The sequence below is a fragment of the Dama dama genome, chromosome 5 (genome assembly GCF_033118175.1).
Source record: "Dama dama isolate Ldn47 chromosome 5, ASM3311817v1, whole genome shotgun sequence".
Lineage (NCBI taxonomy): Eukaryota > Metazoa > Chordata > Mammalia > Artiodactyla > Cervidae > Dama > Dama dama.
Genome location: NC_083685.1, coordinates 52077249 through 52091765, shown reverse-complemented (window position 1 = coordinate 52091765; position 14517 = coordinate 52077249). Strand labels below are relative to the sequence as shown.

At 36.7% G+C, this 14517-nt stretch overlaps 1 protein-coding gene and 1 non-coding gene across 12 annotated transcripts in view; one reads left to right on the top strand and one right to left on the bottom strand.

Annotated features, from left to right (window-relative positions):
- Nucleotides 1-14517, top strand: part of ELF2 (E74 like ETS transcription factor 2) — a 93695-nt gene that overhangs the window by 64531 nt on the left and 14647 nt on the right. For 2 of the 11 annotated variants that reach the window (XM_061142368.1, XM_061142369.1), the window contains exon 1: nt 9393-9599. The exons of 7 other annotated variants lie outside the window; for them this stretch is intronic. In XM_061142368.1, coding sequence (XP_060998351.1) covers nt 9542-9599 — 58 coding nt within the window. In that variant the 5' untranslated portion in view covers nt 9393-9541. Of the gene's footprint in view, nt 1-9391; nt 9600-14517 lie in introns of those variants that run through there. 2 more of the 11 variants (XM_061142367.1, XM_061142370.1) reach the window with 2 other exon arrangements.
- LOC133058061 (U6 spliceosomal RNA) lies at nt 701-807 on the bottom strand. The gene has a single exon (XR_009693185.1). It is a non-coding gene; the product is annotated as a U6 spliceosomal RNA (small nuclear RNA).

Sequence of the window (14517 nt, the reverse complement as noted above, 5' to 3'; positions counted from 1 at the left end):
ACCTGAAGTTTAGTGTTTGTTGTAGGTTTTAGTATATAATATATACCAGGTTAAGGAATTTCCATGTAGGACATTGGTTTTGCTTTTGTGTTAGTTTTTTACAGAATCCTATCAGATGCTTATTTATCATTCTTTGATAAGTTATGATTTTTCTTCATTAATGTGATCAGTTAATAGGAGAATTCTTAGGCGTTGAACTCTCCTTGCATTTGAGGATACATCATTTTGCTCTTGTTTTACTGTTAGTTAAGGGCCTTTCATAAGTAGTATGGAACTATAATTTCTTGTATTATCTTTATCTAATTTTGGAATCAAGATCACACTGGGCTCATAAAATAATCTAGGTTGCTTTCACTTTTTTATTTTTCTGTAACACTTTCTATAAGAATTAGTTTAAAATTTTGCTGGAATTTTCTAAAAAGGACATTTAAGCCTGTATTTTTTTTCTGTTTGTTTTTGTAACAGAAGTTTAAGACTATATTTTAATTTCTTTGCTGCTTTACTATTCTATTCGATTTTTTTCCTTATACAACTTACATAGTTTCTTTATACAGCTCATCCAGATTTCAACTTTGTTAGTGTGTAATTGTTCATAATCCTGATTTATTATTTCTGTATGTATTATATCTGTGGCTATTTCTCCCCTTTTGTTCTTGTATCATATTTGTACCTTCTTGGTAGCTCTTTTTTTTTTTTTTTTTTAAATATGGAACGCTTCACGAATTTGCGTGTCATCCTTGCACAGGGGCCATACTAATCTTCTCTGTATCGTTCCAATTTTAGTATATGTGCTGCCGAAGCGAGCACTCATGGTAACTCTTGTAGAGAGGTCTATCTGTTATAGTAACCTTTCCAAAATCAATTTTTGATTTTGTGAATCTTTTGTATTTTTAAAAATTATTGCTTTCTATTTCATTTTTCCTGCTTTTTATTTTCTTTCTTCTTTTTTTCCCATCTTTATCACCGAATGTTTAGCTTATTTATTTTTAAACCTTTTCATTTCCTGGTATCTAAGTACTGTTTTAGCTGTGTTGCACATAGTTTCACATGTTGTATTTTTATTGTAATTAATTTCTAAATATTTCTTAACTACTTTATGATTTCCCTTTTATTCTATGGGCTATTTAAAATACACTGTAAGTGATAGCACACATTAGTTTGACTGTATCAAAACTTAAAATTTTTGTAGGACAGAGGATACCATAGACCAACCAAAGTCCAAGTCAAACAGCAGGCTGGCAGAAGATAATTTGGAACACCTGTCTGAATTATTATTATCTAGTGTACACTAGATAATTAGTGTTATTACACTAGATGTTAACATTCTACACATAAGTAAGACAAAGTGTCATAGAAAGATGACAAAGGATATGAATAGAAAATTCATAGGAGAAATGTTAATGGCCAGTAAGTATGTGAAAAAAATGTTTATTCTCAGTACTTATTAGGTATATGCAAATTAATGGAGCAGTGAAAATTTTCCTGCCATCCAGGAGATGGCAAACATTTTAAAAAGTCTGATTATATTTTGTAATAAATTAAAAATGCACTTATTCTTTGACCTAAAAATTCTCTCTGCAGGTATGTACTATGGAGAGACTGTAGCATGCATTCTTAAGAAAACATAGATAAGATTCTTTTTTTGCAGCATTGTTTATAAAATGGAAAAATGGAAACAACTTTATTTGCCTATCAGTAGATAATTTTTTAACAAAATGGGGTATATTTATGCTCTGAGATAATTTGAAGTATGTAAAAGGCATAGCTATGTCTACTTATAATAACATGGATAGAATGTGAATCTTGAATGAAAAAAGCAAATTTTAGAATGGCATATATAGTATAATGTCATTTATGTACACAAAGCATGTAAAATAATACTGTATGTCATTCTGGGATATATGCACACACATGTGAACACGTAAAAGTATACAAAATAGGCTGGAAGAATATATACAGAAACTCATGATAGTGGTTTCTTTGGAGAGATAGAATGGTGAATGAAGACTGGGGATAGTTCTCAAAGGTGTTATCATCTTCATTTGTAATGTACTGTTTCTTAGGGAGAAACAACACTTTCAAGTATAAATAACAAAATGATAACAATCGTTTGTTCTGGATGGTGGGGCCATGAACTGTCTGTTTTTTATATATATATGGTTTTTTTTTTTTGTAATTTCACATACATTTTAAAATTTCCTCAAAAATTATATGACTTTCTCTTAAAAAATTTTTTTTGCCGGAGGATAATTGCTTTACAATATTGTGTCAGCTTCTGCCACACACCAGTTTGAATCAGCCACGGGTATACACATATCCCCTCCATCCTGAACCCCCCTCATCTCCATCCCCATCCCGCCCCTCTAGGTTGTCACAGAGCGCTGGCTTGAGCTCCCTGTGTCACCCAGCAGATTCCCACTTGCTATCTGTTTTACATATGGTAATGTATGTGTTTCCTTGCTATTTTCTCAATTCATTCCACCCTCACATTCCCTCACTGTGTCCACAAGTCTGTTCTCTGTCTGTGTCTTCCATATGGATGTGTTAATACATGGTATTTGTCTCTCTGACTTACTTCGCTCTATTAGACTCTAGGTCCATCCACCTCATTAGGACTGACTCAAATGTGTTCTTTTTTAATAGCTATATAATATTCCATTGTATATATATACTGCAATTTCTGAATCCATTCATCTGTCGATAGACCTCTAGGTTGCTTAAGAGATGACTTTCTAAACTAGGAACACAGACAGATGACTGAAGGTTTCTAGCCTGGGATGATGTAATGTTATTGATAGAGGAAACAAAGGAGATTTGTAGGTAAAAGACCTTTAGATACCAGTGGGTTATCCAAACAAAGACATTTACCATACAACTGGAAATTAGAACTTAGACCTAAAAAAAAAAGAAAAAATTAAGTCAAGCCTAGAGATGCTAATTTTTGAGTTAGTTCAGAAATAATATTGAAAGTCATGGTGGTGCATGGATATTAACTGTTATTCTTCAGAGAGTGGAGAAGGAAGAGAGAAGCTGGCTAAGGCTTATGCTTTGGAAGAACAGTCACATTTGAGGGTTGTGCAGATGTAGGCTAAGTCAACTGAAGAAAACAGGAAAAAAACACAGTCAGTCTATTATTGTGAAAGTCATATGAAGGGAAGAAGGTTAATAATGGATAGTCAAAAATGTCATTTGTTTGAAGAGGTAGAGTCAGGTGAAAACTATGAAGAGGTCCTTGGGCTTGGCAGTTAAAAACTTGAAGGGACTTTTGAAGAACTTTTCAGTGGGTAGGTGCAGAAGATATATTGTAGCAGGAGAAGAAATTAGTTAATTTGAATATTCCTTTTACAAAACAGAATTTGACTTACGTTGCAGTATGTTTTAGTTAAGAACTCCACTGTAAATATTTTTGTAAATATGCCAAACGAGAATCATGCATAGCCCTTGTACTTTCACAGGAATGAAAACTGTTTCCAGAGTATTCAAGATACATTCCCTAATGATAATAGAGAACCCACATCCTTGAAATCAGTTGTTATAAATGTTATTTAAAATAGATCATTAACCATTTTAACTCACTTGTATGGTGTCATACACATAAGGGTACTTAATAAATGCTTTTGGAAGACAATTATTTGTCCAACATCCATTGGAAAAGACCAGCTACAAGAATCAGTTGATGTGTTGTTCTAGGAGTGGCTGCTAAGGATTAGAAAGTTTTTTGCTTAGTATAAACCATAAAGTGAAGAATCAGCAGGCTCAAAGAGAGTTTGGCCCAGGGATAGCTTAAGTAAAATGCAGAAAACACGAATAAAACTAAGCTAGATTATCAGTTTCAAAAATGGTACATGCTGGATCCTTACTCATCATAGGTTTTTATGGTCCATAAATGCATATGCCGAGAAAAATTTATGATAAAATAACTTTTGGGAATCATAGACCTCCTTGAGAATCTGACTAGTCATAGTTTTCTTTTCTTCAGAAAAAAAATGCTATTTTTTGCTAACAGAATATTTTGCTAACAATTTTTCCTTTATGAACCCCCTATTAAAAATTCATACCTTATGAAGGCTTTTATACATGTAAATATAGGATATACTATCTTAATTACTATCTTACTTTCTTACTAACTTTACTATCATTACTGTCTTAATTTCATGTATAGGCAATTTTGTATATCACACTTGTCTAAGAATTTCACCCTTGGCAGAGGTTCTGTGTGAATTGAGAAGGCTTAATTTTTTTCTTTTGTTACCTAATTCAGTGTTACCAGATGTAGTAATAGGTGACTACAACAGAAAGTGTTGTACAAAGTGCCTACAATACTTACTTGCTCAAAGTAAGTGCTGGTCAATTATTTGTTGAATAAATGAATGGACATGTGAATATAATGTGGGTTCAAACATCTTCATTTTAATAATATTTTATAAAACCTAACTATAATATTAAATAAAATGTATCAGTATTATAAATAACTAAAAACAGAGAAGTAACCACAGTAGTTTAAAAACATATGAGATAGTCTATCTTTTCTCTTTCTAAATCTACAGACTTGCATACCTATATGTATTTGTCTACCAGTATTGATGAACTGAGCTTTACTTAATGATCCTAAATCTCTTGATTCCAGTTTGTTGTCCTAATAGATATATTTTATCTATAAATTTATAAAATGGTAAAATGGGTTTAACTTTTGATCCATTTTGTAGCTTCTTAGTTTTATAGAAGATTGTTTAGTAGAATTTTTAACCTCAAAATCATAAGCTACCATGTGACTTTGGTTAAATTATTTAACTTCTTGGGGCTTCAGTTTCCTGATGTGTAAAATAGGGCATTGGATAAAGCTGGCGATTCTCAAATAACCCTACCATTGGTGGTTACAGAGTTACTATCACTAAAATAGGAAGTTTTTATCCTTCTCCAAAATTATAGGGTGTTAAATGTATATGACATTAAATGGATAGAATGTCTCCATTTAATTCCTACCTGTAACTTTTTTAAAGCCTGTTGCCCTTGTATCTGATAGAGCACACAGTTACATATTTGGTTTTAAAGTGTAATATATTTGATTCATGGAAGTCAGGAAAAGAGATCATGATGTTCAGTTCAGGTCCTTAATTTTTTCAAAATCTCTAGGTGATGTGGTCTCTAGGCACCTTTTCAACCATAACATTTTATGATTCTCTTTTCTAGATAAAGAAAAAATACAGGAAGTAACCAGAATAAGCTAAAAACATTAAAACCTGTATGGTGTAAGAAACAATTGTATGTTTACATACCTCTAAAGAATTTTTACCATCTTGGTTATTCCAGGACCATAAAATCATTGAAATACCCAAGGGTATCTAATTATTTTCGGTTATATTAGACCTGAATTCCTAGGTAGCTCAGTGGTTTAAAAAAAAATCTGCTTGCCAATGCTGGAGCTTCAGGAGATGTGGGTTTGATCCCTCCGTGAGGAAGATCCCCTGGAGGAGGACATGGCAACCTACTCCAGTATTCTTGCTGGGAAAATTCTATGGGCAGATTAGCCTGGTGGGCTACAGTCCATGGCATCACAAATAGTCGGACACAACTGAGTACACATGCATTCATTCATTCGTTCATTCATTCATATTAGACTTTAATGGTAATGATTATGTTTTGATGACTTACTTATTTTTAAAATGGAGAGGCTGGAGGATGAAAGAATTGATGCTCAGACTATAAAGACAGACATGGAAAGAACTGCTCAGGACTCTGTAGTTGAAAGTTACAGGTCATTTTTTAAACTTTTCCCTTCTTTAAGGTGTAAAATGTGACAAGTTGGGAGTTTAAACTGCTCCTTTTCTGTGTTTATTATCTTTTGCTGATTAACAAATCATCCAAATTTAGCAGCTTAAAATAATAAACATTATATTATCTAGTTTTTGAGATTAAGGATTGGGGATTGACTTACCTGTATGGTTCCTAACTCAGGATCTTTCATGAGGATGGAATCACCTGAGGGCTTGATTAAGGCTGGAGGGTTTGTGTCCTAGAGAGTTCAGTCACAGGACCGTTGGCAGGATGCCAGTGTTCCTTGTCTAATGGGACTCTCCACAGAAATGCTTCCTCAGATTGATCCAAAAGCAAGAGATCAAGCACTTTCTGAAGTCACATACCATCACTTCAACTCTGTTCGGTTTGTTAGAATGAGCCATTAAGTTCAGCCTACACTCAAAGGGAGAGATTATATTCTACCTTTTGAAGGAAGGGATGTTAAGGAATTTTCAGAAAAATAGGTACTAAATGCATCATAATGGATAAACAAGCCTTATTACTTTGGAGCTTGGGGAAGTGTTTGAGAGTAAGGGCTATGGAGTTAAGAGTTCTTGGGTTCAAATCCTGGCTCTGCTTCTCTTGAACACCATGACCTTGTTCAACATTCCTCATCTATAAAATGAGCACAGTGGTAATATCTGTTACAGAAATGTAAAGCAGAATAAGTGAAAAAACTGAAGGTAAAGCACTTACTCTGGTGGCTTTGATTTCAGTAAAAGTTATTACTTACCTTTTTCCCTATTAGATCATAGCAATACTTTGATATAGAGGATGTCTTTCTGCAATGTTATGAGCAGGATATGAATTTGCTCTAAAGTTTCTACCATGCTAACCTAACTATTCTTACTCAATTTTAAAAATTCTGCTTATGAATACCTGCTTAATCTTGAAGACTTCAGAAATGCAGATGTATGTATGTGAATGTGTATATATATATACATATATATATGCATTATATACACATTTTCACAGTCTACATGGCTTGAGTGATAGTGTATGGAAGAAATGCATTATATCTTAGTCCTGCCACATTTATATTTTAACATTTTACCATGTTGTTAAAAATTCTTTGAACATGTTTTTTAATAAAATGATCCATTGAATTTCTTGATTATTTCCTCAAGCTAGGCCCTGGAAATGAAATTCCTAGATCAGTATATATTTACCTCTTTAAGACTGTTGATATCTGACACTCATTGCTTTCTTGAAAGTTTGTACCAGTTTATGTTTCCAGCAGCTATAATTTCTAAAATTGTAAAGTGGATTTTAACTTTTCATCTATTTTGTAACTTGGTCTCACCTTGCTTGTTATTCCTATTATGTTGGTGACTTTTGAAAGCCTAGTTATAGGACCAAAACAGAATTGCATTAAACTCTAGGGAATTATGTTTCTATAAGAGCTTTACATATATAGGAATAGTTTCTAGCCTTTCTACATAATTTTTATTAATATTTCATAAATATTATATATGTGTATATATTAACTGTGAAGCATTATGCAGGAATAGACACAGCTTCTGTTTCCTTGAAAGTTAAAATATACGGCAGATATGGGTCTATATAATTAAGATTCTGTTGTTGTTTAGTAGCTGAGTCATGTCTGACTCTTTTATGACCTCATGGACTGTGGCCCACCAGCCGCCTCTATCCATGGGATTTCCCAGGCAAGAACACTGGAATGGGTTGCCATTTCCTTCTCCCAGGGATCTTCCCTACCTAGGGATTGAACCCACATCTCCTGCATTGGCAGGCAGATAATTACTGAGCCACTAGGGAATCCCCTTAATTAAGATATACTCAGAGTAAAATACACAGACACACACTGTTATCTTCCTTAAAAGATATACCTCAAGAAGCAAATAGTAAGATGAAAGTTATGTATGAGGCTTCAAAGTGACTCCCACAGTGAGAAGAGATTTTGTTTCCTTTTGAGCCAAGTCCAACTGTTGCCTCCAGAAAAAATAAACCTTTGGCTTACTTTACTCTCTTCCTTTCAAAACATATTAATATCTATTGATTGATAAGAGTGGAAATTCATGTTTGTTACCAATTTCAATGTTCTGTCTAAAGCTAGAAATTAGCTCCTTAGTATTCCTTACCATCCTCTCATCTGGAAATTCTCAGTTTATGATACTCCCGGTAAATGGATGATCCTTATTTTAAATTAACTAGAAATTAAAAAAAAATAAAAGCGACCAATCATACAATTTTGTCCAATAGGTGGCAAGTTTACCTAACTACAAGAAAGAAATCACTGTTTGGTTTAAGGGAAGGTTGTACATTGGAAATGGCAGATAGGTTCTTTTTGGGGAGTCTGGGGATTATGGGGGCAGGACTAGGGGAAAGGTCCAAGGGAATCAATGAGTATTTGGAAGAAAAGAAAAAAAAAGTCATGGACTGTGTAATCTACTCTGAAGTTGCACTGACATGTTGGGCAAGTATTTGTAAAATGACGTTGTATTAATACTACCATTGGAAAAAGTTTCTTCTGTAGTTATCAGCATAGTTCATTCAATCTAGATCATAAAAATTACACCTTATTATTCAAAATAAGTAACAAAATTTTCTTTTGTTTATTCAGCAAATACTTTTTGAACACTTATTCTGGAGGGAGGCACTGTGAAACTATAGGGCAACATTTTGTTTCAGGTTTTTTTTTTTATTTTTGATATTATGAAACTCTGAAACCAAGGAAGCATTTTTTTGTGTGTTTTAATGATGCTTCATCTAAGTCATATTATAGGCTTGATTTCTTGTGTTGTAAGTTTGTAGTCACTAAGTGGCAATTTAGCTCCTGCTTCTACTGTATTTTAATGTGTATGTTATTTGTAATAAGGTTAGTTTTATCAAAAAGATCTTTAAAAGTAGATGATGTGAAATACGTTTGTTTCAGAATGAACCAAATAGAAATATAAGAGGGTACATAAACTTCATGACTAGCAAACTGGGGGAGGATAATCTAATCTCTCAGAGGTTGGCATGTTCTGTTGTTCCTTAATAAATAGTTATCTAGAGTGCTAACACTTCTGCAGGGGGAAAGGACAAAGTCGGTCCCTGAGAGTAACTGGATGCTCCTTACTTTGTTCAAGGAAAGCTTCTATAATGTTTTCCGGGTATGACTTTTTTTAGTTGGTATTCCTGTTTTAAAGTGCAGCCTTTCAAGTGAACGGGTTACATGTAGCATAAGCTTTGACACGGCCAAACAAGTTAAACAGCTACCTTTATTTACAGCTGCAGGACTAGGATTAGATCTCTTCCAGAATGAAAATTTGATTAATGACTCTTTTCTTGAGTGGGGACAACTGCAGACTTTTCTTCCGCAGAGCGTGAAATGTGCCTCTTCCTGCCGAGGGGCCTCGTCCTAGCCGCGGCTCCCGGGGCGACTTCCAGCCTCAGGTGTCCCCCTCGGCTGCGGGCCGCTGCCGCTCTCCGGGGCGGGCGTCCGGGACTTCCTGTCTGGGCGCGGGGCGGAAGGATCGCGTTGCCAGCCGAGGCGGCCGCCGCCGCCGCCGCCGCCCCTGCCGTTAGGTGGTGGGGTTTCTCAGCCCGGCGGCGGGAGGCGGGCCGGCCTCGGCTTCCTGTCGGAGGACGCGCAAGGATCCGGGCGTCTGAGTGTGCGAGTGCGTGAGTGTGTGTCGGCCGCACGGCGTGTGTCTCCGGCCGCGGGTTCCGCCTCCTCCCCTGCCGCCGCTGCTCACGGTGTAAGTCAATGTGAAGCAGCAGCTCCAGCCCCGGGATAAACATGGCGACGTCTCTGCATGAGGGACCCACGAACCAGCTGGATTTGCTCATCCGGGCTGGTAAGGACAGGGGAACTTTCCTCCGGTGCATCAGTGCAGCAGGAGAGGGGGTGCACAGGAGGCGGGGTGGCTCCCCTGTAGCGGTCAGTGCAGGGGGGACCATGTCCATCAGTCACTGGGGCGGCCGGGGGAAAGGGGGGTAGTGAATGAAGTAATGGAGGCGACGAATCAGGAAGTGATCACCTTGGAGAGTAACCTGCCTCGAATCCGGCGCTGTCGCTCCAGGGTGGGTTTGTGGAGCAGCGGCGGCAGCTGCCGGGCGGAGCGCTGGCAGCGGGTGCCGGGGAACGGAACCGCAGTTAAGTTGGGGACTCGGGGGCGGACGAGTTGTGCGCTTCACCCCAGTTGCTGAGGAACCAGGAAGTGAGTGAGGCTGTTGTCTCCCGGCAGCGCCTGCCACGCTGTCTGACCCGAGAGGCCGCTACTGCCCGCGGTCGGGGGCGGCGGGCTTCTCGGGTGGACGCTCGCCACTCCCGCCCCGTCCTTCTTTCAGACTTGGTCCACAAATCCTCGACTTCCGCATGGACGAGGCAACCCCGGGCCATGTCCGGTAGATCGATACGCGCCAAAAAAAAAAAAAAAAAAAACAACTCTGACCCTCGTCCTCACATCCCCACCTTGTGCGGTCTCAGGAGTAACGGTTCTGGAAAGGGTCACTTAATAACGTGGAGCGGCCCGGGGTGGTGTTTCTCTCAAGGGCCCGCCTCCCTTTCCTCGTTTAGTGGGCGGCAGTGGAGAAGTAGGTTTATGCCCCTTCCCTCGTGGGTTGTTTTTTTTAGGGGGGTAGAATGGAAAAGACATGGAATGTGTTTTGTACCCCTACCCCGGAGCGTTGGGGCGTCAGAGAAGAACGTTTATTTTGGTAAACAGTGGGTGAAGGTGGGGCGGGCGGGAGGGAGTCTTGGCCCTAGGGAAGTCTCCGCAAGGAATTGCCCCCTTTTCCCCTCCCCCCCAAGCCTCCCACCTTAGCGGAAGCGCCTCGGAAAGGACAGAACGGACGGGATTGACAGGCCTCTGGTTCCAATCTGCTCGCTGAGTTGTTCCAAATAAGAACGTTGGTTTCTGGGGGCGGGACTCCGGGCCCGCGCTGGGCCAATGAAGATTGGGCGGGAGTGAAGCTGACAATGTACGCATGGAATTGGAGGGAAGAGGAGTGTAAACACGGAAGTGGCCGCGGGGGTGGGGGATGTGCAGCGCCACTGCTGCAGCGGAAGGGCACGGACTTAAGTTACATAGAAAAAGCAGCTTTACTTAATAGCAGACAGCGCAGTGAGAGTCCTGAATAGGCGTAGCAGTGCTTGAATACGATTTACTTACTGTAGTGAGCATAAATGTTCCTTTCCCAGGGTTCTATTTCATATCGCCATCGATGGGAATTGGAAGATGGGGAATATTCATCGAAGAGCATTGCTGTGAAAGGTCTTACCGTCTGTTTTCCATCCATTGTTTTTAGGTAGTGAAGTTAGTAGTTTGGTTGGTGAAACTCTGTGTTTCAGTTCGATTGGGAGAAATCATAAATGTATATTTAACAGAACTTAATCTTTAAAATGTAGCACTGCACAGTCCCAAAGAAAAATCACAGTGAGTAGTGATGAAAGCACATTTGACAGTTATTTTCTGATTAGAGCAAGATCTTAAATATTAGTGAAACGGGGGCAGAGTACAATGAGAACTTGGTCCCTTTATGTACATTCAGTCTGTTAATAATACTGTATGAATTAAGGGATGGAATGTTTGGTTTTATATTATTGGTACTAACAATACTTTTGATTAAGTCAGTCATGTTGAGCGTGTACCTTTTCAGAAGCGTTCCTAGTGGTTATGAGAACTTTAGGATAGCGCATGCAGTTAGAATTTTGAAAAATACTGTGAAGATAAGAGGGCTTAATTTTGCCAAGAGAAGATCCTTTTTATAAGCTTTTGGCATTATCAAAACCGAATGTGATCTGTAGATATTTTGCTAGGAGTGGATACAAACATTCTACAGTTTTAAAAATACAAAGGTTCTATCTTTTGATGATTTTTTTTTTAAGTGAAATGCTGCTTTCGAGTTCTGCATTTCACAAGTATATACAAATCTTACAGTTGAAATTTCTTTTGTGATAATAGTGTTCTGTGACAAATACATTTTAATACAGTTGTTTTCAAATATTCCCGCAGTTATGTTCGTGTAATCTGAAATTCCTTTATAAACTCTGTCTTAAAAGGAAGTTTGAGGCAGGTTTGCTAGTTTATCTAAGGTTTATTCATTGAAAAAGTTGGGGAGGAAACGTGACCTGAAAAATGAAGAATCATGGATCTAAATTTTTATTGCTGCCAGTTTCCAGTGATGTTTGGAGAGTCATGTTTAAAGGGTTTGTATTTGTAAATGAACATAATGATACTTTTATTCCCTTGAGCGAAGTCATCAAGTGTTAGGATTATTCCTCATAAAGGTTTACAGTCTAATTGAGGAGACAGGTGAAAATCTATATAATACATAAATGTTAAATTTAATTACAGTGATTGCTATATGGGTTTATAAGTGTAGAATAGAATGACTGATAGTAAGGAAAACTTTTAGAGGAGATAAGCTTTAAACTGAATATTGTTAGCATAACTGTTGTTTCTAAGTAGGTACAAAGCACTTAGAATTACCACTACTATTATATGTTAAGATGTTAGAGGATATATTTTTGCTTTTATTTTCCTCCTTTGGAGACTTAACTGTCAACTTTAGCTGTCAACTTCAGCTTTAGTTATCACTGTTTATGTTGTCAGAGGCGTTTGAATGAAGAATGAAGTAAATATGCTTGTTTATTAAAAATCACTTTCATTTTAACATACAAAATACTTGTTTACGGTAAAGACTTGACATACTTTATTAAAAACTTTCACTGGCAACATGATGTTTGAGAAGGAGCCTTGACCCTGAGGTCAGGAGATAAGGATCTTCATCTAGCTGTCACTAAACTGCTCTTTAAAGCTTCATTTTCTGTAAGAGAACAGGATTGACTAGGTGATCTCTACTAACTTTTAAAGCTCTAAAACTGTAGGCAGCTCAAATATATTTAATGGAAAGTGAAGGTTCTCATTTTCTTGGATTTATTTACACCATGTGAGTGAATTTGTCTAAGGTCATTATGTAATGGGGAGGTTAACTTCTTTGTCACCAATCTTTGTAACAAATTGGAGCTTGAGGTTGTGTCTGTATGTTGAATAAGACACAAGATATAGTTTATTTAATAATTTAGACCCATTTTTAGTCTGTAAGGAAAAATAAATATTCCTTAATATTTATGCAAAAGTGTTTGTATATGTGGTCTGCATTTTTTGAAGACTTTGAGTTTAAAATATTCTCCTTTATTATCAAGTACATACTTTCCTTGACTTTTTTTTTCCATCTTTTTTTGAGAAATTGAAAATTGGGAAAGTGGAGAATTTGAGATTTGAGAAATAGGGTAACCAAAAGTATTGTTCTTCGTTAACTGAGTTATTGAAGGGAAGGGGGAAGGGGGAAATTTTTCTGGAAATGCAGCCTAAGTATTTTCCCGGACAGAACAAATCTGTCTAGTTTGTCAAAGTTCATCATGAAATTTGAACTTAAATCTGATTTATTATAAACAGGAATACCTAGTATCAACCTTGAAAAGAGGATTATTTTGAAAAAAAAGTTTAGCAGGCAGTGAAAAAAATGAGGGCCTGTGTTGAAATAAAATTGGAAGAATGACATTACTTTTTAAAAAATTTATTTGAAAATGTGTTTAAGAAATTACTCTTCAGAATTCATTGCAGCATTAGTACTAAAATTCATAAAAATTGAGTGAAAGAGTAAGTCATCAATATGTTAATAGTCATTCCAGGTAGTTCAGCATCAGTTTCCTTTAGGGACAAATTTAACTGGTGGAAAGGGGCAGGCAGGAGAGTGTTTCTGATTTATGAAAAGTTAAAAAAAACAACAAACTTTATAAGTTGACAAAATACTATTGTCAAACTTACGGAAATGGAATCATAATTTTTTGTCCACACATTGATTTTATGTTTAGAAGCTAAAACTTACAGAAATATGAGGATAGAATTTGGGTGTTCTTAATTATGTTTGATACTAAATTACACTCGCGGTTCTTGAAAACTGAAATTCCTGGGAGTCCCCCCAGACTCTTTCAGGGGAGTGTGTGGAATCAAATTATTTTCATAACGCTAAGATATGTGCCTTTTCACTTTTATGAATGTTCACAGGAGTTTTCTAGAGGCTACATGGCTGGGTGTAACAGATCAAATGAAGAAGCAAGTATGAGAGCCCCAAGTATGACAGCCCCGATGTATTCTACTGTGTACTAAAAAGATTTGCAGAAATGTGAACTAAAGCTACTCTTTAAATTTTTGTTTTTAAGAAAAAGTTACTTTTTATAAAAAATATTAAAAGTTGCTTTAGTTTTAATTTCAAATAGGATAAATATCTAAACATGAGACTTATATAAGCAAAATCTTCTTTGTGGTCCTCTGAGTGTAAAAAGATTCTTTGACCAAAGAAGTTTGCAAATAGCTGTACTATAGTTTAATTAGTCTACACTTTTCAGTGCCATAGCGACTAGCCTTATGTGGTGATTGAGTATTGGAAATGTAATGGATAAACCAAATTTTAAATTTTATTAAAACATAAAAACTGAAACAGTAGAAAACTTCTTTACCATGTACATTTCTTTTACATGTTGAAATGGCAATGTTTTTGAATATACTGGGTTAAATGAAAGGCACTGATTTCAGCTTCCACTAACTTTTCTCAATGTGGTTGCTGGACATTTAAAAATTACATGTGGCTCTTGTTATCAGACAGCTCTACTTTAGAAAATTATTTTATTCTCTTTCCGTTCTTAACCTTATAATGAAGCTGTAGAAAGTCAAAGGGCACAGGTAAAGATGAGAGGCCTTTACCTTT